The 25433-nt window shown below is 40.7% G+C and overlaps 1 protein-coding gene across 1 annotated transcript in view; it reads left to right on the top strand.

Annotated features, from left to right (window-relative positions):
* The window catches only part of DNAJB11 (DnaJ heat shock protein family (Hsp40) member B11), a 140102-nt gene that overhangs the window by 98055 nt on the left and 16614 nt on the right, over positions 1-25433 (top strand). The window contains exons 4-7 of the mRNA XM_069225796.1: positions 10514-10646; positions 17483-17625; positions 19331-19413; positions 21330-21387. Coding sequence (XP_069081897.1) covers positions 10514-10646; positions 17483-17625; positions 19331-19413; positions 21330-21387 — 417 coding nt within the window. The remainder of the gene's footprint in view (positions 1-10513; positions 10647-17482; positions 17626-19330; positions 19414-21329; positions 21388-25433) is intronic.

The following is a 25433-nucleotide window of genomic DNA, read 5'->3' as shown; positions in this document are numbered from 1 at the left end:
CTCGTGCTGTGGGTGATTTTAACACTGGATCCCGTGTAAAAAGGTGACTTTACTTATAAATAGTCTTGTACTCTAACAAAATGCATTGCCCAATCTTGATGATGTGACAGGCAGTGCAGTAAAGACTATGCCAAGTTGAAGAAAAACCAAGAGGATCTCATATTTAGAAAACTGACCCTAAAGAATTCAAGCAGGAATACCAAAAATGTCTATTGACATAATACAGCACTCTAGAAATTTCAATGGCACTCTTACTTGATTAATGGCTGAATGGCAATCAATCGTGTAAACGGTGCTCTGATGAAATTAGAGATGATGTTCTCCAACATAAAGCTGGAGATGCTGTGTTGATTAAATGTAGTAATATTTATACACGGGGAGAAACTGCACCAAGATTTACCCTGTCTGGCAAGTATCCGAAGGCAAAAAAGTAAGTCAGAATAATACTCCACCCCTAAATCTACAGGTTATCAGTGAAGGACGGGGCTACGGAAGGGGGAGCTCCAGTTAGTCTTATAATCCAGTGGTTCCCAACCTGTAGTCCGGGGACCCCTACGGGTCCACAAAGCCTCCTCAGGGGGTCCGCGACTGCTTAGAAAACTAAATAACATCAATAGATTAGGTCCTCACCTTTCAGTAAGGACTCAGTAGGGGGTTCCCAGAGTCCTTTAAAGATTCAGTGGGGGGTCCCCAGGCTCCAGTAATGGTAAAGTGGGGGTCCACAGAAGTCAAAAGGTTGGGAACAACTGTTCTAATCCATAAGATCTGTGCTTTAAATGAGCAGGTACTGTCCGGTGCTGAGTGCCAGCACTTCTTTATTGTGAAACTGAGAATACCTGCACTTCTGTGCACTACTACAATACATCTAATGAGAGAATACAGGCACTTTTCTAGAGCAAACGGGTACTTTGGAAAGTGAGTTTCAGGACTCCCTGATTTCCATTTGAAGCACCACCTAAAAGATCTAATTCTCTGTAGCACTGAACAAAAAACCTTTTTCAGAGATCTGGAAGAGTGTCGTTAAATCAGAATAAGTGTGAGGTGGGCTGGTCAGAAAACCTTTACTTGGTTTGGGGAAAGTTGGTTCATTATTGTATTGTAAGACTGCGACAAATTTTCAGTAGTTAGATCTGGGTGTGCTAGTTTGTGTATCGGTTTTAGATAATCTACTGACACAACATGTGCCATAAAGCATTGTGGTGGACTGATACAAAGTTTCACGCCTCTTAACATATTATCCTAAGTGCACTCTGTGGTCCAGGCCTCCAGTTGTTTCTTGGATTTACTTGGTGGTCCAAGGTCAAGTGAAAATAAGAATTTCACTTCCTGAGAGCAGTTTTTTGAGCGCCTTTTGCAAAAGCACAAAATAACTGAGAAGCTGATTATTATTTACAGCTCTAGTCACTGCCCCTTGTTGAGGGGCGAGCGCAAAGCGCTCCGTCCCATGTTGCAATCTCTCTTTGGGCTTCAAACCACGCCCATGTCACGTCAGTTTCTTTCATTGGTTCGTAGGCTTGTCTTTTAAAATCTGCTTGCTTTCATTAGTGAAAGGCATTCATTAGTCAAGCCTTTTCCGGTGTTTAGCCCTCCTCAAGCGCAGCGACCAAGTAATGAAAACCTACGAGGCTCAAGCGTTTTCCATCCGGTTTCTGGACTACTTTATCTCTTTTTTTCGCAGCGCGATCTCGCTGAGCAGAAGTCGAGCACTTTGCATGACATCAACCCTGTTACAGAGTTAATTCCAGGTTACGTAGATAATTCCACTTTTGCCGGTTACATGGATAATTGCACTTTTGCTGATAGGTTTCACTACGAGTGAACTTTTATTTTCCTTTGTATGTCTGCTTTGCACTGATGGTGGCCGTCAACTCGCTTATTTGAAGCTTTTACTTTTCAGTTTATATGGTAAGAAAAGTCCAGTTAGTTATGTGAAACTGGTCTATTTTCATTTTCAATTTATGTGGCAAGAAAAGTCTGATTAGGAGTTTACAATGCTAATTGCTCTAGCTCAAGGATACGTAAGACCCTTTGCATTGCAAATGCTTGTTTTTATACCCGTGGCACTGCTTGCATGGCCTGCCATGGGCTAGCAGGAGCTGATGTCTTCTGTAGGCAGAAGGGACATCGCCAGACGTAGGGTTTCTTGTGGAGACAGAACACAGGTATTGTGTGCTGGATGTGGGCAGTAACCCAACCCTCTGCCTGAATGGCACAGCATATCCTGCATTATTGAAATGCATGACTTTACACTTGCAGAATGCACTCAAAGGATCTGCATTAGTAAATTTCAACCGCCCCCCCAAATGCCCGATGAAGTGGGCTGAAAATCACAAGAGGTGATAATCTCACACACACACACACACACACACAACTCAAAATAAGAAAAACGAACATGCTACATTTATATGCACTCAACATGTTTATCAAGGTGCTTATGTTTGCATATTTGCAACTTTTTGAATATCGTTTGCACATCGAAACCATGTATACTGCTTCCTTATCTAAAATTGTTGATACAAATAACTATCCTGTTGTCCATTAGTCAGCTTGAGCTTGCCCCAGCCTCCAATACATCTTCCAGAAGTGGCAGACCTTATAGGACCCCATTCATGTCCTAAAATAAGTGTACAGAGAAAATGAGCTTTTTACGCCTGCCAGCAACCCACAAACGGATGCGTTTACTAAAGCGGATTCTCGTGGAGAACCGTGTTTATCCCAAGCACCCTAGAGAGCTATCCTAAGCCATTTGAGTCGTATACATCCTCAGCACTTGAGAGAGCCATGGAAAGTGACTTGTACCCTAGTACTGTCTTCGTGACCTTGGCATGATCACCAAATCTCGTGGATGGACTTTTACAGATGAAGCACATCTTTAGAAATGGAAACCAAAAAAGGTTACCATGTTTCCAGGGTCCATTGGAGAAATGTAGACTTAATCTGAATGTGTTCGATTGGACTCCATCTACCCCATACTCTGTATTTTCTTCCCTTCTGTTACTGTTCTGAAGTATTGGGCAGCAGCATGAAGCACTCTACAATGATCATCAATAAATAATTGAACAGAGAATACACATAGAGACTTGATTGCCAGTTACACAAAAGAGGGAAAAGCCCCCGCTGAAGCGTATGCAAAGCAACCATTGACATAGCCAAGAGGTCTGCTTTTTTACATGTTTCTTTTGTTTTGTGTGAAACATAGTTGGATGGTTTGTCAGAGAGTGCTTTGCATGGCTTGGTGGGCAGTGCATCGGTGTGTGGCTTTGTTTTGGGCATCATGGTTTCTGTGCAGATTTGGGTGTATGGTTTGTGCATGTTTGACTGTATTAGTTTATATGTTTGTAGTTGTGCATTTTATTACATGGTACCTCAACCAGTAGCAGTGGCCCCTTGTGACAAGGTGATCTACTTATGACTAAATATATGCCAGATATTATTATAACGTACCTTTGAGCTCTGCATATTACAGCATATGACATGCCTTAATATGGCACAGACAGGTACTCACAATTCATGCTAAATGTTGGCAGGACTATTATATACACTGGTACTCTTCCTATATGACAAGTAACCGGTATATATCCACTTATCCGACCATGCACACATTAACACACACACCACACACAAGCAGACCCATAAGCCCTCACATACCCGCGCATTCTCTCGTATACCAGCTGGCATTATCCATCTTTGCTTGTACTGCAGTCTGCCAATCTTTGTGTCAAAGCTAAAGTGGATGGTTTCAACCTGGTCTGCTGCACAGAGGGCTCATGTGATAGTGTTCCAGGATTCTTTACAAGGAGATGCACCCTTTAGTGTGGGGGCATGCAGTGCAAACCCCATGTGTGCAATTCTGACTCTGGCACAGCCTGGGACCGGAAACCTGTGTGCGCCCACAAACACCAGCAGAATGTACGCTCACATTCACACTAAAGCAACCAGACTACTTGTCTGAGCAGCGTGTAGCAAATTGCCATCTCACTCTGCATGTGCCCAGGACCATACTCTTAACCAAAATCAGCCCTGGCAAAAAGATCAGACTAGCCATGCACTAGGGGAGGCTGTGAATAAAATTAGTCCATGGGGGGATTACTTGGTAGCCCACCCAGCTTTGAAAGCAGCCCTTCAGGGAGCAGCAAAATTAGGCGAGTGTCCTAATGGCTAGTGTCGCCTCGTCTGTGCCCTTTCTTATCCTTCAATTTTGGGGCTGACAAATACCTGGGCTATGTTGGCGGTGCTGCCGGATCTCAACGTCACGGTGTCTAAATGTGCTGGCCTATCAAAAATGTGGGCATCTCTATCCCTTATTTCAAGATCTTACCTCTTTTCGACATTAGATCTGAAACATCAAATAAAACAATATTCAGTGTGAGGTAGGAATGTCTAGGATTTTCACAAACCTTTCCATGCTAGAATTTCAAAGACGGAGAGGAACTCTGCAGCAAAAAGCATCTGATATGTTCTTTAGTTTGTGTGAACATGCATATATTGTGTTATGTTTAACACATTTATTCTAACCGAAAATAGAGAAGGACAACCCTTTGATATTTGGTGCAAGTCGCTTTGAAGTACTCTGCAAAGAAGACGAGTTTTAGTAGCTGCCCTCTGAGATTTGGGCTTTAGGCCTGACTTTCTTACTCAACTAACGTTTGGATCTGGGTAAATCCTTTTATCTTCTGTTACCTTCTTAGTAAAGAAGTGTAAAAACTAGGAGTATATTAAAAGCATTTTGGTTTGCAGAATAAGTCGTCCTTGAACTGTTTAAAACGAATACCATTTACTCTATATTCGTGTTTTATATTTTTTGCACCAAGTGCGTGGGCTTACGGCTTTTCCAAGAATCAAACGTGCACGTTCCATGGAAATCTTCTGTAAGGGCCTGAGGCCTTAAGTTATTCCTTTTTTTATTTTTATTTTAAAAGCTGCCACGGCATTTCCTTCTCAAATAGCGCAAAATGTGTAGGCTGTTTCCTGCAATAAATAGGATAATAGAAAATATGTTAAAGAGGCACTTGAGGAACAATATAAATCAAACATAAAGCATGGCGCCGAGCCGCAAGGAGAAAAAATTGCGGCTAGTATTAAGAGGAATACCGAAACCAGGTGAGAGGAGGGACCATGACATGCTGGAACAAGAGGAAGTGTGAGGTAGTGTGATGGCCAGTAAAAATTTTATCTTAGTGAAAGCTCCCTGGGCAGGAACTTGACACACAAAGGAGGGACATTTAGCACTGTGAACCAAGAAAAGTGAAGCATTTAAGACAAACGCAACAAAGAACGAATGGCGAGAGTGGTCATGGTTAAAAGCCCATATGAAATATAACACATCTTTCAGACAGCGCTGCACGCTGCCAAACTCAACCTAAAATGGGGATAATCACACTAATATTTAAGAAATTAGACCTTTCCATTGTTTCAAGTAATAAAAAAAGTTCCTGGTGACTGAGTTACTAAGAGATAACTAACACATATACCCTTTAAACATTAACACACCCACAGGCAATTATCCCAAATTCTGGGCCACCCTCAAAAAATTAAGTCGCATCTGCAAAATGGAGGTATCTTAATGGGTGGGGACCTTAATCTACCCTGGGGTATAAGTCTTGTCAAAATCTCAACATGAAAATTTAGATCAAGTAAATCACATACTCAGATTAACAGTCTTTCGAATAACCACAAATTATGTGATACCTGGCATCTTCATAATCCCATGGGCAGAGAATTCACATTCTACTCCCACCCCCCACAATACTCGCACAAGTATAGACTACATACTCACAAATGGCATCCACACCCCAATAGTAAACAATTTGAAAATTTAACCATTTGCAGTCTCCTACCATTCATGTATATTGGTTGGCCTTAGCTTCCCCAATAACATGAAATGCACACAATTATAATGAATAAATGAGGAACTATTTGCTGATGTCAACTTCAAAGACTGAATCCTAATGGCCACGCAAAACAACTTTAAAGTGATTGCCAATAGTCAGATAGATATAACTACTATCTCTGATGCCATGACTCCTACAGTAAGAGGAACCACAATAAACATCATGACAAAACAAGAAATCTAAGAATCAAAATTAACTGCCCTGGTAAAAGAGATTGCCACACTAGAATGTGTGCTCGTCCCACCAATGGGGGCCCCAAACGTAGATGAACAGAAGAAACTGGAATATGAATGCAATAAAATAATTATCATAAGAGCCTGGAAAACCCTCTCAAGTTATGTCAAATTTTTGTGATCAAGCACGTGGTCTATTGTCAAAATAAGCCGGAAAGGGGTCCTAGAAACAAACACCACTTACATCCTTAAGTGCTTTTATGACTTCTGTCATAAACTCTATAACTCCAACATGAACATCACTAATGAAGAATACACTAAGTTCCTGGATATCTTTCCACCTAAGGAACTGGACAATCAGTTAAAGATACATCTTAATGCAGCAATAAAAATACTAGAAATATTCAAGGCAACCTTAATCTTAAAGACAAAAAACCCCAAACCCACATCAGTTACTGACCACCTTTTTACAAGCAATTTCAAGATACTGTAACCACACACGGAAAAAATATGACTTAATTTTGCAAAGATCAGTTCAGTTTTCACTACTGTAGCAGGTACTACAGAAGCAGTCCTACATAAAGAAGGGAAGAACCCCCACCACCCTCACCACCACCCATGAAATCTATATATTATAAATCTATCTCTTTAGATTCATTGATGAACGTAGTGGTATTGGATGCGTGGTATTGGATGCAGCGAAGGCCTTCAGTCAGATTTAATGGGCCTTTTAGTAGCCATAAAATATACATATATTCAGTCCCTGAATAGACAATAGGGTCAAAATAGAGAATAGAATAATAAAAACTCAACTCATGCAACCCTCTGTTATGAATAAGTATTATCAGTTATATTAAAATTGTGGGCATATTTCCCTTTCAGGATGATAAAAGTATCCTACTTAAATACCTGTAGACAAAAAGCATTCCTTAGTCCGTCTGAGAATTACAATGAGAATATGAACTGGAAAATATGACTTGTATACACTTCTAACCTTTACGGCAGGGAATTTGCACCTTCCCTAATTGGATGGAAAACTAGTTTTGAAAGGATACGTGGCCATTGCTGTCTAGAAACTACTAGCTACTATACACAGACCAGTCCTAAAACTACAAAACAATCGTGTTGACTGGGGGTTACATGTGACACTTGGGATGAAGTCTGGAGAAACTGTTCAACTGCAAACATCTACCCCACTTTTGCACTATCCAATGAGCATTCTGGACCCCAAACAGACTATTTAAATAAGCCTGTGTGAAATTTAAACTGCACAGGTGTAATTATTTCAGGAATTTCACATTACACTTGTTATGTGACATTTATGATGCAACTTTGCTTACTTATGCGCAATTTGCAGTGAAAATGTTGAGCAAAATGCGCCATCCTCTGTAAACATTTACAATGAAAGCATGCGAACTTCAGAACACAAGCTGCTGTTGTTAGCAGTGCTTTGTTTAAATGCACCCTAGCGCTAAAAATTGAAATGAGGATACATTTTGCGCTAACAAAATTGTGTGAAATGACGGGTTTATGGGCCAGGGGTCGTGAAAGTCCTGGTATATCACGTAATCAGATTTGTTTTATCCTGTTCTCGTTAAAGATGGGGAGATGTGAAGATCTGGAAATATGTCAGTAGTTAATCTGCTGTAACATGATTTAAATAGGACACTGCCAAGAACACAGATGTAATTGTGAACATGCGCGCCCCTATCCACTGGTGTCATGTTGCATTTACTTTGTAAACAAAGTATTTTGATCATTAGGAAAGGGGTGGATTTAGTTACAAATCAAGCACACGGTTTTGAAATGTGACTTACTCTGACTCAGCCCTTATGGAATTTTAGCAGGACTGGTCTGTAAGTAATAACATTGAATTACTTATGTAGCCTAGTCCCCCCTCTGGCCCTGTAGAGAAGTGCATACAGCACAAGATCAAGACACTGCAGGCTGCAGCCCCAAACTCAGGCGCCTGCTATTGATCTACAAAACCAGCAGTAAAGCAGATGCTGCAGATTTGTCAAGATCAGGAATATCTCAGTATCATTTCTCGAAGGAGCTTGATTTCAGCTTCTGCGCAAACAAAGAGGTGTCAGAAGCAAACTATACACATATTATATTGGCTGTAAAAGCAGCCAAAGAAAGTTCCAGGAGCTCAAAAAACTGATTATGTTCTATCAGTTTGTGCTGGTCGTGCTATAACGCATCTCCTTGACAATGCACACAGCTGCCTCATGCGCAAGCCACCAAGGTTCGTTATTGTAGGCAGCAGATTCCTTTCTTTATAGTAAAAAATAGCCCCATTAAGGCTAGGTGGGTTGCTAAAGTTTGTAGTTCTAAAAATTATGGTTGTAAAAGGTTTGAGAATCACTTGTCTAATCACATCAGATTTAAGTTGGTATTTTAGGGAATCAAAAGAGGACATAAGAATAAGACTTTAGTACGTTTAATCGGTGTATGATCATTTGAAAATTCTGTTTTATCATAGATACACTTATGTAAAGGATAGGTTTATGTTTTATCCAACACATCAGTTGCACAGTATGGCCGTCAATCAAAGGCAGAGATGGTCCAGAGTGAGACAGATTTGATTATCACACTATTTACTCGTGGAGGCATTTTATTTCAAATTGCTCAAAGGACCAGGTGTTTTGTCACAGGCCAAAGACATGCATTTTGATCAAATACAGCACCACTGATGCACTTAGCCATCTCAGAAGTCTTAGAATATAAGAATCTAGAGTCAGATGTACAAAACCCTTTTGTGGTTGCAAACCTTGTGAGTTGCAAAGTTGCAGGGTTTATAACTGCTTTTGAGCATTTGTTCATTGTACTTCACCCATGTGCGTGTCGTAAAAGCTTTTTTAAGTTGCAAAATGGGTTTTGCAATCTATACCAAATCGCAGTTAAGAGGAGGCTTGAAAAGGGCTGCCTCCTCCTAATTGCCATTTGCCTTCCAAACCTTTGGCTAGCTACTGACCTTCAAAGGTGGTTGTAAGTGATTCACAAAACAACTTCCTCTTGTGTGTTGTGCCATCAGCCTCAGTTAGGGAGAAGGCAGTGATCTAAAGGTCCCTGGCCTTCTCCCATGATGTTTTCCCAAACGAGTACCTTTTTTTAAAATTAAGGAACATGGACTACTTGTTGTTTTCAGGCCCCCATCCCTGTTTTTGTAGGCAATCATAGAGTGTTGCAAATACCTGACTAATTAATATTCCTTAGGCCGTTCATTCCGCAGCCGAGTGCAACTTTGGTTTTTGCAATGACTATTAATACATAGGTTGTATTGCAAAATGAACAGCAGAACAATTTGCAACCTCGCTGTTAGTAGATCAAGTTCTTAGTTCTCATTCAGGATTATGTGATAATTTTGATAGATGATATGCATCTTCCACTAGGAAACATCTATCCGGAACCTGTTCCACAGTATCATTATCCTTACTGTACAAGCTCCTTACCTGTGTAAGTGATGAACACGGTCATGTCAACAGTCGTTTTCACAGATGTTTGTTACATTATTCTGTAACAAGCAGGTTTCAAATCAAAATGTCTTATTATGTACTTCTAAAAAGCTGTTAAAGAGCCTCCCATACCTTTAGATCAGGTTGTGAGCTAGTCTTTAGTTAATGCTTTAGTTTATGCTTATAGTTAGGTACTTGCATGTACATGTGTGTACTTATGTTTTTGTTGTATGCAGGGTGCTGCTCCACTGTTCTGTAAAATGTGTTAATTTCCCATAAAGTTCTTCAGGGAGATCCTGCAAACCCTTTTGTAATGTTTTTTTTAAATTCCATCCATTTTTTAATGATTGGTGCGGGTCCATTATTACATAAAATGCACCATTCAACACTTGTTTAGACAAAGCAGATCTTGTGAAGAAGACAAGCCCCTCATAATGTATTTATAACCCACCCAGCCAAAGCACCTGCATGCCCCACTTTGTCAGCCAAACTGTAGTCTGCCACAGCCTAATCAGACATGCGGGCTATAGTTTTGTGTAAGGTGAAGCTGTTTGAAATGGAAAATCTGAAGGTTGATATTCTCATGCATCCCATCTCCTGGAAATTGTCAAATCACCTCCTTTCTAGTGGTTCTTGTGCTCTGTTCACCAAGGATAATCAGAGCAGCATAGGTCAGCAATGTTTTGCTTTCTGAACTTTGGAACAGACTTCTGCAGTGCAGTATGTTGTGGTCTGCCCCAAGGTCTGTAGTCATTCAAATTTGTCAATAGATCCTAGAGCAAATGCCCTTGTTAGGAACTCTCTTCTAAATTGACTGTAGCTCAGTATTACTTGGAGAGTTTTACCACTTTGATTTTTTTTTTAATTTGGCCAACAAAAAATTGCAACCAGAACAATCAACTACCAGGTATACATAGGTTAGTATATATTTACTATGCTGAAGCAGGTTTTCTCCAAAACATAGTTCTAATCTACAAATCTTTCTTTACAGCTTTTTTGGGGACTTCGGCTTCATGTTTGGTGGAAACCCACGCCAGCAGGACCGGAACATTCCAAGAGGAAGTGACATTATTGTGGATTTGGAAGTGACGCTGGAAGAAGTATTTTCTGGGAACTTCGTGGAAGTAAGTGTGTGGAATTTTTTTGACTTTATAAAATTGAACTCTAAAGGATTGAGAAATTATAAACATCCCATGGGGATCATACACCCCAGCTGTGGAGCAAATATAAATAGTTTAGCAAGGCAGTTGTGTACGATAAGCATTCTATACACCTACCTCAAAACGAGGACCGTTTGGACTGATATCTTTTTTTGTTTTCTATAAAATCACAAAGATAATATTAGGGTTGTTTGTAAGCAAATTACTTAGGCCTTAAGTTCTTCAGAATGTTTAGATGACAGAAATCTCTAAAGTGCCACATTATCTGACAGTTCCTTAATTGTTTTCAGAAAGATTTAGATTGAGACCAAAAACAGCATGTGCCTTTTTTTGAGCACTGGCACTCTATTGGGAAAGCTACTCAAACCTAGGTAATCAACATAACTAGGACAGGTGTGAAACATACTGATGGCGAGAAATTCACCACTGGCCATAGTATTTATTGCCACACACTGAGACATTTTGTATCAGATGGTAGTATCTTTTGGCTCCAAGGGCATTGTGAAAAAAAGGAAAACACTTTTCAACACCATTTTAATTCATGAAGAAGTGTTTTTCCAGATCAGTATGGTGCTTATACTTTCCCTAAGGCAGAAGACAAAGGGCCCGATTATGAGCCTGGCAGTCCAAAGACCACCAGACTTACGGTGGAGGTCGGGCCAACCGCAGCTGTGGGCAGTCTGACCGGCATATTACAAGATTGGTGGTCGGTGGCGCCAAAAGAACACTGTCTCCGCCGGGATCTCTCATCCTGACAGGATGACGGTGGTCGTGGTTGTAATCAGCCACGGTGGCGCTGAAGTCAGCACCGCCGGGCTGAATACAACCATGTTCTCCGCCAACCTTTTTATGACAGTTTAACCGCCATGAAAAGGCTGGCAGACATCAAGTGCAGGGGGCCACAGAGGGGCCCTCGCACTCCCCACAACATTGCTGTGGGCAGCGCAGGGGCCCCCTCCCCAGCACCGTTGGAACACGCACTGTCTGATGTGCAGGCAGTGCCATCCTAAAGGTGCTAAGGGGACCCCCGGTGCAACGGCATTGGACTCTGTTCCATGTGGATCTGAGTCCAATGCCGCCACACGTTTTCCACTGGGCTGTTTCTTCCGGTCAGCCCATTGGAACACTCTTAATGGGGCCGGTTGGGAGACCCCCAGCTCTGCAGCAGTCTCCTCACCACTGGTCTGGCGGCCAGGTTGTCCGACCACCAAGCTTGTAATCAGGCCCTTAATTAGGTGATAAACTACATGCATGCCTCTTTTAAATATGGGCCTTTTAGCACTCTTCAGAAATATATGCTAGCTGTTTTACATCCAGCACTCCTGTGAAAATATATACAGTTGTTTAATGTTTACCACTTCACATGGTATTCAAACAATTTCTTGCAACAATTTTTTACAGTTTGATAAATTGGTTGGTATACACATATGTAAAAAATTGTAACATGTAGACTACCTTGTAAAGGTGGTCTGGGAGATGTACAGAATTGTCAGGGAGAAACCATTGTGCTTAGCAAGAGAGTGGTAGGTGTTTATATAAGTGATTGTTTCCGTCTGGGAGTGATCACTGACTGAAAAGTGGAGGAGGAGGTTTATGAAGTGGATGAGTGTTTGGCCAGGGCCAATAGCCTGTCTGAGAAAAGATGTGGCATTGACTTACCTGGCTTGGACGGGTACCCCAGAAGTAGAGCAGGGCAGTAGGTGAATATATTGCAGTGACATGGCAAGTCGTAAGGGAAGTGGTAGGTTTTCAGGCAGGTCTATTAGAGAAGGTTTAATGTAACTGGGGGGCAGAGAGGGAGAGGTTGACCAATTGGGTGTTATAACTTAATCAATTATCTTTCTCAGCTAGCTTACAATAGGAGTAGAGTAGTGGAATCGATGAGTGTTTATAGGATAGATCACCCTAAGGAGGGTAAGGCAATTTTGGTGGGATGTCTGATTGATTACTGTGACATGGAAGATGGTTGGAAAGTAGGTGAAAAAGTGGGTAGGAGGTGGCTTGTGCTGTCAGGCAAGTAGTCTCTAACTAGAAAGTCAGTTATGGGCAGGGAGTGTCTCTAACTAGAAAGTGGTCAGTTGCGGGCAGGGAAGTGCATGACAGATGGATTAATTGTGACAGGAATGCTAGGGATGGTAGTAACAGGGTAGAGGTTGGGGGGATGGCTTTGGTGTTGGGCAGTACTCATCGTGTCCTCATTAGGCACATAGGGGCTGATGATGAGTTCAGCAGACGGTTTTCACCGTCTGCTGAATTTCCGACTGGGAGGTTGCCACCACTCGGCTACCTCCCCACCAGCCCCATTAAGAGTTTCCTGCTAGGTCAGCGGAGGGATACCAGAGCTTCCACCCGCTGGCCTATTGGGAAACAGCATTGTCTGTAGCTCGTAATCAAGTCGGCGGCAATTCCGTAGCACAGGGTGCACCAGAGCCCTCGCAATGTTCACTGTCTGCAAAGCAAAGTAGACAGTGAACATTGTGATGGTGCTGGCCGAGGGGGGCCCTGCACTGCCCATGCCAAGTGCAGGGGCCCCCTGCACCCGTTCTCTGCCATGAAAAGGCTGGCAGAGAAAGAAGTCATAGTCCCAGGGCAGTGCTGCTTGCAGCGCTGCCCTGGTGGATTAGGATTGCCGCCACCTCCAGACCGCCGGCATCCCCAATCCTGGTGGAGCTAGTGGTTCCCTGGCAGCCCTACCACCAGAGTTGTGATGAGGCATTCGTACTGCCGCATTGGCGGCAGTCCGACCACCATCCTACTGGCTTGTTTATTTTATGGGGTGTTGGGCTTGAACTAAGTAGCAGTGAATCAGTCTGTTGTGTGTTTCACTGGTATGCTATGTGTATACTGTAGAAAAGAGAAGAGACATTGTATGCTAAATCAGGGCTACTCGTATTGGTTTGACTAGTCTTATTCGATCAGGTCAAGCTATTTTTATTTTAATAGGATGGAAACAAATCAGAATACTTTACATGTCGATGTGCAAAGGATATGTTTTCTGAAACACAGTTTTCACATATTAATACACTATATAGTTTTATCAGTAAAGCTGTAAGTTAGTGGAGAGGTTTTTGGACATTTCTTGGAAAGTTACTGTGTGTAGATGACAATATGTTACCACATCATAGTTTAGTAATATATTTATTAAAATTGAGTGTTTAAACATACTGAGAAACACTCCTGCCCTGATGGCAATGTTATGAAACTAAAAGAAGTCCTAGGTTATGTGGGCTAGACCTCATGGGTATTTGGGCTAGATTCTTGTGATGCATGCAGCAAACTTTAGTCTACTTAATCAAACAAAAGAGGTTTTTTTTTAAACTGCAGAAATGCTGAGCTCACATATTTGAAGGTGCAATCATATGTGAGAATTAAGAAAAAGGCGTCTCTAAACTATTTGCCTAGGATCACACAATTTGAGACCCGTTTACGGGTCAAGTACATTACAGTTAGGTCTAATAGATTATTTAAGTTACTCGGCCTGCAGGTCTAGTAACATTTTAAGGATTTTTCGAGCCCTGTAAATACGCAAGGTACTTTATTATTTAGGATCTGAAAAAGTGTCTCCATTATTCACCTGTACTAATTTCAGAAATTGATAGCCAATTTGTCTAGTAATTGTTGCTTCACAAGATGACTACATGTGCTTTCTTCTTTAATGCTTACGGCAAACATTTATGCTACATCTTATCATGCTACTTAAAGACCCACATTGGTTCGTTGATTCTCTCATACTTAGACTCCTGTTATAGAGCCAATCACTGTGCATACATTTTCTGCACAAGTAATTGTTACTAATCAATTCCTTTGTGGTGATACCACATTTAAATCTCTTCTTCTTGCAAATGTTTACTCTTCTCAGAGAATCTTATCAGCATTTGCATATGCAACTGTTGTGCCTCTTATTAACGTGTAAGTCCTTGCATTTATTGTGTGTATTCTGAATGTGTATGCATTTATTGCAACTGTAATGGTACACAAATGACCAGCATGTACTTAGCAGTTAACTGCCTGTGGTGTTTTTGGTTAGGTGTGATTGGACTGAGAGTAAGTGTGTATTTAAATATGAGTATGAAACTACTGCCCTACGACTAACTTTCCAAACAGCAGTACACATTTGTTTATGCCCAGCAGCAGCTACCAGTCCTTGGACAGCTACTAAATAATGTTCTCCCAAACACAGCATGGAAACGGGTTTCCTTACTGTCTTGAGCAAGATCCTCCCGACACTGACTTAGACATTTTTAAATCTCAATCTCTTTAAACTGGCGACCTTCGACATGGTCCTCTTTGAGCGCAGTGGCACAGACACTGGGTTGTATGGCCCTTCTGTTTACCACTTGTTCCAAATAGTCTTGTACTTCAAAACCAGGCAGTTGAGCTAGATATCTTCACCTGAGTTCATCCCACAGTGAGGCTTTTTCATGGGTCCTTTAGCAGTTATTGGTTACTGGGCAGTATTTTTTATGGATACTCCTAGTTAACTCTGGTAACCCAAGGCCACAATACTATTACACTGCAGTTGTATAATCAAGTTACTTCATTGGCGCACATGACTTGGTCTGGGTAGCGAGTGCAAGCAGTAAAGGCTTACTATAGAATGTGATAGGGGTTACAAACTATGACACAGGTTGATACATTAATAACTCTTGATAACTTAGTTTTATTTGCAGATTGGAAAACCAGATCTCCAAAGAGAGAAAGGTGCTAGGACCTTGTTGGGCTAAGATAAACCATCAATTTTTTTATAATTGCTAAGCACTATGGCAAATGGTATCCAGTGGGACTGCACTTTGGTCAACTCAGGGGTCTGTTGAACTTGTTGATTTCCTTGTTTCTTGCAAGAGCCCTTGTCTGTAGGAAGTTGTTTTGTTCAAGTGAACAGATATGTGACCCTCAACCAAGTCTTCGTGTAGATACATCCTTGGATAACAGATCAGCCAGTTCAGTGGGCAGAAGCCTGATGTGCAGAGTTTTAGCACCTAGAAATTAAATGTTCAACAATCTCCTTTTCCAAAAACCCACCAATCAAAAAAAAACACCCAACAACATTGACTTTACTCATCAGTGGTTTATTCCCAAGATCTTGTGTTGAAGTAGAAGGTGAACAGGGGTCCAGTATCAGTTAGGAAAAGTCCTTGTTACTGGCGACCATTTCAGTGACATCCAATGTAAAAGTAAGTCAGCACCAACTATGGTCTCTCTAAGGTACCCAAACTTCAAAGGCTTGCATCTTGCAATCATCCATTTGACATTTCCTACTGGTATCTGCAGTTAGAATTAGGCTCTGAACTGAAACTTTAGAAGTGTCTTTTTCTGGAACCGTAATGGATTTAATTATACAATAAAACACTCTCAGGCTTGGAACAGTCTCCTCCAGCAAACAGGACCAGGTCTCACGCCAGGGTTGTGAAGACAGGCTGCATGCATCTGACTGGTGGGGAGGGGGCTCTAGAGGCACCTCATTTGTGCAGTGTGGATAGGCACAGTGCAAGCTGATTGTCTTCAAAGGCTGACAACATTCCAGCTTCACAACTGAGTTTATGCAATACTTGGGTTTTCCTACTCCTGGTCTGGAATGATCCTGTAGTTCTTGTGCAAACGTGGTCCGTTGAAACATATCCCACACATATTTATTAGTCAGCTAGGCCTTGTACAGGTCTTCTTGGAATCAAGCCAGCACCTCCTCGCAGCAGGGGAGTAAAGCTGGCCTATATAACCTCTTTGGGCGTGGGGCCTTACTAAACCAAAGGTCAATGAACATCTGCAAGGTATACGAAGCTCTGTATCCCATTTTGCAGGGGAGGCTGTCATTTTCTATTATGTCTCTGCTTGGTAGGGCCACTCCAGTGCCATGCGCAGGTAGGTAATCTCTCCTGAGGTCACATCATTGGTGCTTTGCATCGTTTTTGAGACTTTGGCCTAGTTTGAAGTGAAAGTAGCTCCCAGTCGCGGTTCCACTTTGTGTGAAATGTCCCGGTGTATTGGTCTGTTTGATGTCCAGGTGATCTACTGAAAACTGCTTCAGTGCCTTCCAAAGGGAAATTTGCTGCGCCTAACGCTAGAGATTACATCCAGAATACCATTTCAGGATAACTATAATGTGATCCGCTTGTTATGCATTTTATGACACTTTCTAAATGATTTTCTGCGTAAACATTTGTATGCCACTAGATGATAATCTGACAACTAGTATGTAATACAAGGACAATACGTTTCTCATTAATGCATTCCTGTTATGTTAATTGGTTATGTCCTTAAATTATCAATACCCTTTAACCATCTTTTGTCATCAACCAGAACAAGCCACACCTATAGCTGTGATTATACCTAGATGGACTTAGATGGTGTAGCAAATATGAGTATACAGATGGAGTCCCAGGAGTGTATGAATGTAATGTGACTTTGTACACTGAAAACCTTTTTGAGAAGTCAGGTTTGCAGCCCTCCTCTAGCATCTGGAGTTTGTAAAATGGGTCGTAATACGAAACTAATTCATAGTTGGGCATGCTTATAGAGTTATGACATCTGAAGTTCAATTTTAAGGTGGGATGGAATGTGCACAAGTAGCGGTCTTGTTGTTTTGAATGGTGATAGCGGTTGGGACTATTGTCTGTATTCAAAGGGCATGCTTTAGCACCATCTACGAGTCACGTCTCTATGCAGCTTACCTGTATACACACAGCCGTAAAACTGTCCCCAGCACATACATTTGTTTTATTTTAGTGTAATTGTTAACACCTCGGCTTTAGATGTTTTGCATAGTTTGTCTTACTGAAAACTTCTATGTTGCCCATTTGCAGGTGATAAGAAATAAGCCAGTGGCACGGCAGGCACCAGGGAAAAGAAAGTGTAACTGCCGCCAGGAAATGAGGACTACACAGCTGGGGCCTGGACGCTTCCAAATGACACAAGAAGTTGTGTGTGACGAATGCCCTAATGTTAAGTAAGTGATCTGTGTTTTGACCAGTGGAATTAATGTGCTATTAGTGTGGTATAAGGCCAAATTGTTTTCAAATATCTTTGGACAGTGCTCTGAGATATCTAATTACAGCTGCTACCGAAGATGAAAATACAGACTGACAGATCCACAGATAATGGGTGTGCTTTTTATTTTAAATTGTCAGTGGCTCGTTACAGGGATAGTGCAAAGCTTTCAAAAATATTACTTTTTTCTAATTGTAGTCTGCAGGTTGAATCTTCTCCCTCTTACACTCAACATACAATACATTCAGGTCCAATCTGAAAGCCACTAGAAGTTGGGGACCAGTTTAGGAGACTGTACATTACTAGCAACATGTACATGTAACAACAATACAGAGATTTTCCATTTTTTTAAGACTGTTCATTGTTTATGTGATGGTAGAGTTGGCAGCACAAAGGAGCAGGCTCAGAGAAATATATCACTCCATTGTGTGCAGCAATGCCCAGATTAAAGCAAGCATAAGACAACATTTATATCCTTCTGCGGGTGTCCATAATCTTGGCAATTTGTGCTGGCTCATTAATACTACTGCGTCATCTCGTCTGGGCATCTCAGGAAGGAGTAAAGTGTTGATAAGAGTTAGTGTGCATATATTCTCTGTGCAAAAGCTAACCCCCCCCCCCTTGAACTAGTCTTCCTTTCTTTTATGATGAAGACAGGTTTCATCCATCCACAAGACTACCTGATAAAATATTTGTAGTTGCAACCATGTGCCTCCTTCACAGTAGACATCCATGTGGCAGAAGGAACTCCAGGTGTGGTCATAGTAATAGGCTGACAACCGATGAACCTGCCACATTTCCATTGAGAATTCCTTGAGAGGAAAGACGTCTTATGTGGCTACATTCCATGCTCCTTGCCTGTGCTTGACATGTGGAAAACAAAGTTCTTTTTTTTAAGTGAGGTCCTCGGCTTGGTGAAAGGACTGTGGTAAACCATCACCAGACCTCTGTCTAGATTGGTTAGCAGGCACGCTAAGTGTCTGTGCTGATACAGGAGGGAGAGGCTGAAGAAAGAGAAGATGTCCTCACTGCTTAATTTGTAAAAGAATGAGTGCTGGGGCCCACATTTGTTTCCAGAAACCTGCAGCTGGCGCTATTGAAGGTCAGGGTGTCGAATACCAAGGCTGTGAAATCTTGATTCCACCTCGTGCCTCTTTAATCCACCCCAAACCCTCCCTACACCTTTATCACACTCTTTTGAGTTCTATTTCAGTCCTGCTTTCTCCCCTTATGGCAGTTTTTTATTGCCATCTTTTCCTCTTTTGTGTCTTTCTCTCCGTTTCTCGGGTTCAAAGTCTATTAAACAATAAATGCCAGTCCCAAAAACGAAAGCTGATGGGCCCCACTTCCAATAACCAGCTCAGGTTAAGCACTCGGTGTTCTGTTTATGATACTACCTATAACTGTTTCTGTTTTTTGTGTATAGTGTGGTATGTTTACTCATGTAAAGCACAAAATGTTAATATAACTAATTTTATGTTATATTAAATTTGACAAAGCATGCTGTGATTCGCGTTCCTTAACTATGTGCAAAATAACTAGAACTGCTGGTGTAGTGAGATTATTTGAGTATTTCCTGCAGTTTTGTTAATTAATTGAAACGTATAGGGCAGCAACAAAGTCCCTAAAATTGTCATGTGTGTTTATTTTCTGCTGAAACTAAGGCTTGTAAACGAAGAGCGGACACTGGAGGTGGAAATTGAACCGGGTGTGCGAGATGGCATGGACTACCCATTTATTGGGGAAGGTGCGTGATTCAGTAAATTATACTGTTCATTATGTTAACTCACTTGTATATAAAACTCATTTTTTATAGTAGCTACAATTCTAAAGAATGCAGTCATTGAGCAACCCTAAAACGTCTTGGAAAAATATGATCTACTCAATCAACAGTATGCATCTGAAGGCCAGCACCGAATCCCTCGTTCTGAGTGTCTGTCTGTCTCTTATGGAGACGAGGGTTACTTCTCCATCCTGTGCAGCACTGTAATGGAATACGTTTAGAAGGATGTGCAAAAAGTGGCCCAACTCATTTCCAACTCAGTTAAAATAGTCCATATCTTTTCTGATCCCACTATTTCCATATTTAATGTATCCCCAATAGCCCAAAATCTGTGCTCAGTCCTCTCATAAGAAGAAAAAAAAAATCAAAATTCTTGAAATATCTCTAGAGACACAGGCTCATTTTCTAATGGTGTGAATGTGCTACCAATACCTTCTAATTAAGATCAGGAAATATTTTCCCTAATTAGAGCAGAAGTTCCGAGTACAACATTGTCAACCTCATGCAGGTTGCTCTCATGTCTCCCATTAATGAATTGAAAGATATTACCCAGAGGAAATTCACAAAAATAAAGGGAGCTTGTTTTTTGGCAAAAAATACTTTGAAAAAGAAATTGCAATTTTTGTGAAAAACTTTATAATATTTAGATGAGTCTAAAGGAATTTTTTAATTCGCCCCAGGCAAAGGCAGGAATTTGATGTTAGACACTCAAATTAATCAGCATCCAGAATCAAGCAAACGTTTGTATTGGTGCCTTGTGCAAAGAGCCAAACGTCAGTGGTAGGACAAGAGACTAAAGCAATATATTGGGCTCATGCTACAAGAATACTGCCAGTGCAAACCAATATTAAACACTTTTTGGCCCAATGTAGGAATTTATTATTTACCAATTGTGATTCCTACCGAATCACAAATAGGAAATCGCAATTTCTAATGTAAGAAAACTTACAATTATTAAATAGCGATTTCTGATGGATCGCAAATCAACCTACCTCAAGAATATTAATGAGGTAGGTCGCAGTTTGCGATCTGTTAGGAATGATAGCCATCAAAGAGATGGTGGCCTGCTGGGGTCAGCAGACCCCCATGTGTGTGATTGTTTTTCAATTTTTTTAATTTTTTTTTTAATTCAGTCCTTAAAGGAAAACGGGGTGCATTTAAAAAAATAAATTAAACGTTTTTTATTTTTTAAGAACAAGCGGTGATCCATGGGACCCCTACCTGCTCTTAACAAATATTTAACGTTCTCAATGGGGAAGGGGTCACATGAGTGACACCTTACCATCTGCAAATGGGTTGCCACCTCCTTCAAGGTGTCGGTAAAATATTAACTATTGTTTTGCAACTGGAATTCGGTCACAGAATATTTATACATGCCATTCAAATTCGTTATGTGAAAGGGAGGCCCTAAACATGCCCCTTCCAAATACCAAAAGGTTACTTATTGGCATTTCCAAAATTGCAATTTGGTAATGCATTACTGAAGAGCAGTTTGGGATTTCCACTTGCTAAAATGTTTTCTAGCATTGGACTGATTCTGCAAATCAGCGACTGTAAAAATGTTTTTTACATTTGGCCCTTTGTCTCAACATGAGTGCCTATTTGGCTAAGACCCTAAGTGACCTGACGTAAAATATCTTTGTAAGCCACAAAACTGGAAACAATTAATATCTTCTTCATCAAGTATCCTTAAAGCATATCCAACATCCGAAGAAGTGTGTGGGCAACCCTTCTCTTTTTCGGAAGTGCTCTGAGTCACAGTAGCAATAATGTAATTCATTTCTAATTGTTGCAGTATGTTTAATCTAAAATAACTAAAAAACATTGGATCTTATTTTATAACGTGCTTAAGATTTTATTTTTACTTTGGATTTTTGTAGGTGAGCCTCATGTTGATGGAGAGCCTGGTGACCTACGTTTCCGGATCAAAGTTCTCAAGTATGTGCAGGTTAATTATTAGTATCATACACAAAAGTTATGTTTTGTAGTACAATTGTCAAAATAGAGTTTGAATAGACTGCAAAAATCAAACCTGAGGCAGATGCACTTTACCTTGCACAAAGATTGGAGATGGACATACTCCTTTCATCAAGTGTTTGGAACTAGAATTGCCTAAACACCTACAAGAATTATGGTGTGTCAATAGGAAGAGTGTATTTGATCAGATCCAGGTGACATTGATAGGAAACATACAGTGCTCTTTGCTTGAACAAAGCTGCTGTTATGCCATTAAACCTTGAGAATGGCTACTTAGTTGCCATTACTCCAGCACAGACTGGTAGACAAGTCCCTAGTCAGTCTATAAATGGGTACCATGGTGCAAAAGTAATTTTGCATCTCTGATCTTTTATTATGTTGTTTGCATTTCAATGAGGTGCTGTCAGCGGAATTGGAAGTGACGTAAAGGTAGGTTATCTTATCACCTTCCTCCATTACATTCCTGCTACTTGAGCTGCTTAGTTAGTTTGCAGCAACTATTTTCTAAATACAGTCTGATGTTAACTAAGGCATACATAAGATTTTCACTGTATCAGAACCATCTTTAATTGGGGGTGAAGGGGTGGTATGACAGCAAAAAGGATGAGAGGTTAAAAACAGTGCATCAACAGACTGTCCTGCCTCCTTGAACCACCTATGGCCCAAACTCCTCCCTTAAACTCTGCAGGTCATATACATAATCAAGAATTCTAATGCATACGTTTCCAGTTTCCTATCAGTTTTTATAATACAATATCTTATATTGTATGTTACCTGGTAGTGCCTGAGTTCCTAGGATCTGTTGTTGAGTCACTTGAGCCTCCACTTCTAAGGGCAGCGCCAACTCCACCATTTAGTCTGACACAACTACAGCAACTGCTGTTAGGGGTAGTTCATATTTCCCCGCCCTCAGGCCTCATTTAATAACTTGTGCAGTTTACATATTGAGCAAAATTTTAAGGCCGCTTGAATTTCCCTATTGATTAACCACCTCACCCTGCAATGGCCACCTTTTGCCCTTAATAATGACTTGCTGTTGATGGTCATTAGAACTTATGAAGCACAGCTGAAGACATCACCATCGTAGCCTGTCGGTGGTCAGTTAGTCAAGGCCATTCTATCCCTGTGCTAAATAAATTAGTTCTGCCTTTGGTATAGACATCATAATTGATATTCTCTACAGCTGTGTGACACCCATTTATACTAAACAAACAGATGTGAATTCTAGCTGCATACCTAGGGCCTGTATTGTGCTTGTGACAGTAGAAGGAGAAAAGGCATTAACTTCCTGCTGTACAAATCAGTGAATCACTTTAGCATTGCCACATTTGAGAGGAGAGGCATGCTCACTATGAGGGCAGCCATGGTACTGAGAGTAAATTATTCCAGCACATCAGTTAGATTTACTTTTTTGAAAGGAAACGACGTGAGTGCATGAGTAGCTCTGTTATGGTTCATCCTGATCCCTGATTCAGGATCTCAAATCATTTATCATCCTCTTTATGAGCTCGACTGGAAGATTTAAGTATTTGTTCAGCAGGCAATGAGAATTATTAACCTACGGGCACAAAGCTGGTTAGTCACTGAGAAAGAATAGATGAGATGGATGGAATGTTTGTAAAAATGTCAGTTGATAACCATGGGTGTCATTCCAGCCCACTGTATACTTTACTCACTGTGCCGGAGCAGAATTTGAATGAATAACATAGGATTGCCTACAGAAAAAAATAGTTTGTCAAAAGTCGATTTTGAAATTAGTTGATTAATTTCAAAGGGAGAAACCATTAAAAATGCATTTTTTATGGAAGTGGATGTGTTGCCCTCATCTAGACTGGATGGCCATTCAGTGGATTAACTTGATCAAATTCACATTGGTCTCTACAATACTCTGACATATCCACTTTACTCTAGAATCTATGGTATGTTTTTGACAGGTATTAAACATTGAATATTTTACGTGGTCCATATCTAGGAATATGAAGACAGCTGATATAACTGCCCATTAATGATGGAATACAGCTTTATTTGGCTGTTAAGGCTACCTGTTTGCTCAGATGGCAGGATTAGGCACAGCCTGTAAAACTGTAAAGCACATCAAGGTGTGTACAGTTATGTAATAACTCTCCTAGTTGAACATAATTGAGAGAATCTTCCAGGTGGATATATTTTTCATTTTGTTGAGCAAGTTTCTTATGACAGTGATTTAGAACTCGAAAAATGCAACTTAATTCAAACCTGTTTTTAAAACCCTTAGTTATGTAAGCAGGGTTAGGTAGACAAACAACTGAATTGACTAACCTTCCCAGCCTGCAACAAAATCATATCCTCCTGTCTGGTCTATGCATGCATTTAGAAAAACTGATTACCAATATTTCAGTGGACCTCGGACTCACCTCCAGGCTTTCCCTCTAAAGGTTAGAAATCCAGAACACTTAAAACAAAGGAAGCTGGATACATCATTCTCTGCTTCAGCACCAACACCCCGTGCTCTCTGCGTTTCTCCCCCTTAGCCCTCCTTCTTGGCTCCTCCATTGCTTCACTTCTCACTCCCGTCTGGGTTTGTCTGTTTGAGGGGTTTTTTGTGCCTCCATTGGTGAGCTCCTCCATTTGTCTACTGTCCCTTCCCCTTCTCTCTTTCTTTGCTCCTTTCAATTAATACAATTACTCCATTCTGTCTGTGTGTGTTTTTTCACTGAAATACAACCTAACGTTAAAGTGATGTTATAGTTATGTTATATGTCAGTGACAATATTAACATTTTGCACTTCAAAACCACATAAATTAACCAGTTATAGTCAGCAGAGCTAATTATAACTCCCCCCGCCATGCTATGACCTCACATATTACATCACTCATGACATGTCATCAATGATGTCACTTTAGATGTCTTCTTTTATTCGTAGAACATGTCAAGTGATATAATATGTGAGGTCATAAGCAGTGCATTGTGGGGACACAAGTTATGATTAGCTCTTAGAAATTCACTAAAAAAACTAAGATTACCGGGACTTTATAGTTAGGTTCAGATTCTACACACACAAAACCATAGAAATTCAACAGCTATACTTATCTCAAACTATAACCTGTGCCCTAAGGTAACTCTAACTCGCTCCTTTGCCATGCACTGCTAATTACCCACATACTACTTAAGTCCTGACATCTTCTGTGACATCACTGATAACATTACTGCAGCATTTGCAATACAGTTATTGATGAGAAACTGTACATGGTAGGAGCACGAGTTATAGTTACCTTAGGGCACACATTATAGTTTCTTGCGATAAGTATAACTGTGTTTTTTCTGGACCGCCTACATCCAATGCACTGTACTCCTATGCCTCTGGAACTCTGTAAATCTCCTTAATTGCATGGTGTTGCCACAAACATCTGACCCAGGTTTTCTGTCCCACAAGGCTAGGTCTCTACTCTACAAACCCTCCCAATAAAATAAAACTTTAAAAGAAAACAAAAAGGCAAAATAGAAAGCGGAACCTAACAAGGACACATCATTTTTGTGGCACACCAACCTGCACTCCAAATGTTTTCTGATTAATATCCACTGTCCCTCCAATGTTAAAAACATACTCCCTTTTCCAATCCAGGAGTTCAACCATTTTACTTCACCATCCCTGCACAGTGAGGCGCAGTACCTTTTTGTTATTTACGAAACCAAGAGAAGGTCCTGCTTTCGAGTCATTTAAACAGACCTAGGTCACGTTTGATTAATCATTGTTTTACCAAAAAAGGAGATGTTTGATACATTCATTTTGGAAACATAGACAAGTGATTCCTTAGCAAACATATGTTCTCCAAGTTTATAAATTAAAGCTGTTCTTCATCTGTCTGCATATAAATGCAAATGTGAACACACACAAAAAAGCCCTGTTGCAAAAATAAGACCCTTCTAGTAATTTCATATTAGAAAGCAAAATATAATCTCTGGTTTTCAAAAGCAAAATATCCTTTTCACAACTTTGTTTTTCTTCCCCCTAGGTAGAAACACAGTG

The sequence above is a fragment of the Pleurodeles waltl genome, chromosome 3_1 (genome assembly GCF_031143425.1).
Source record: "Pleurodeles waltl isolate 20211129_DDA chromosome 3_1, aPleWal1.hap1.20221129, whole genome shotgun sequence".
Classification (NCBI taxonomy): Eukaryota; Metazoa; Chordata; class Amphibia; order Caudata; family Salamandridae; genus Pleurodeles; species Pleurodeles waltl.
The sequence above is the reverse complement of the archived record's forward strand: the minus strand, read 5'-3'. Positions and strand labels throughout refer to the sequence as shown.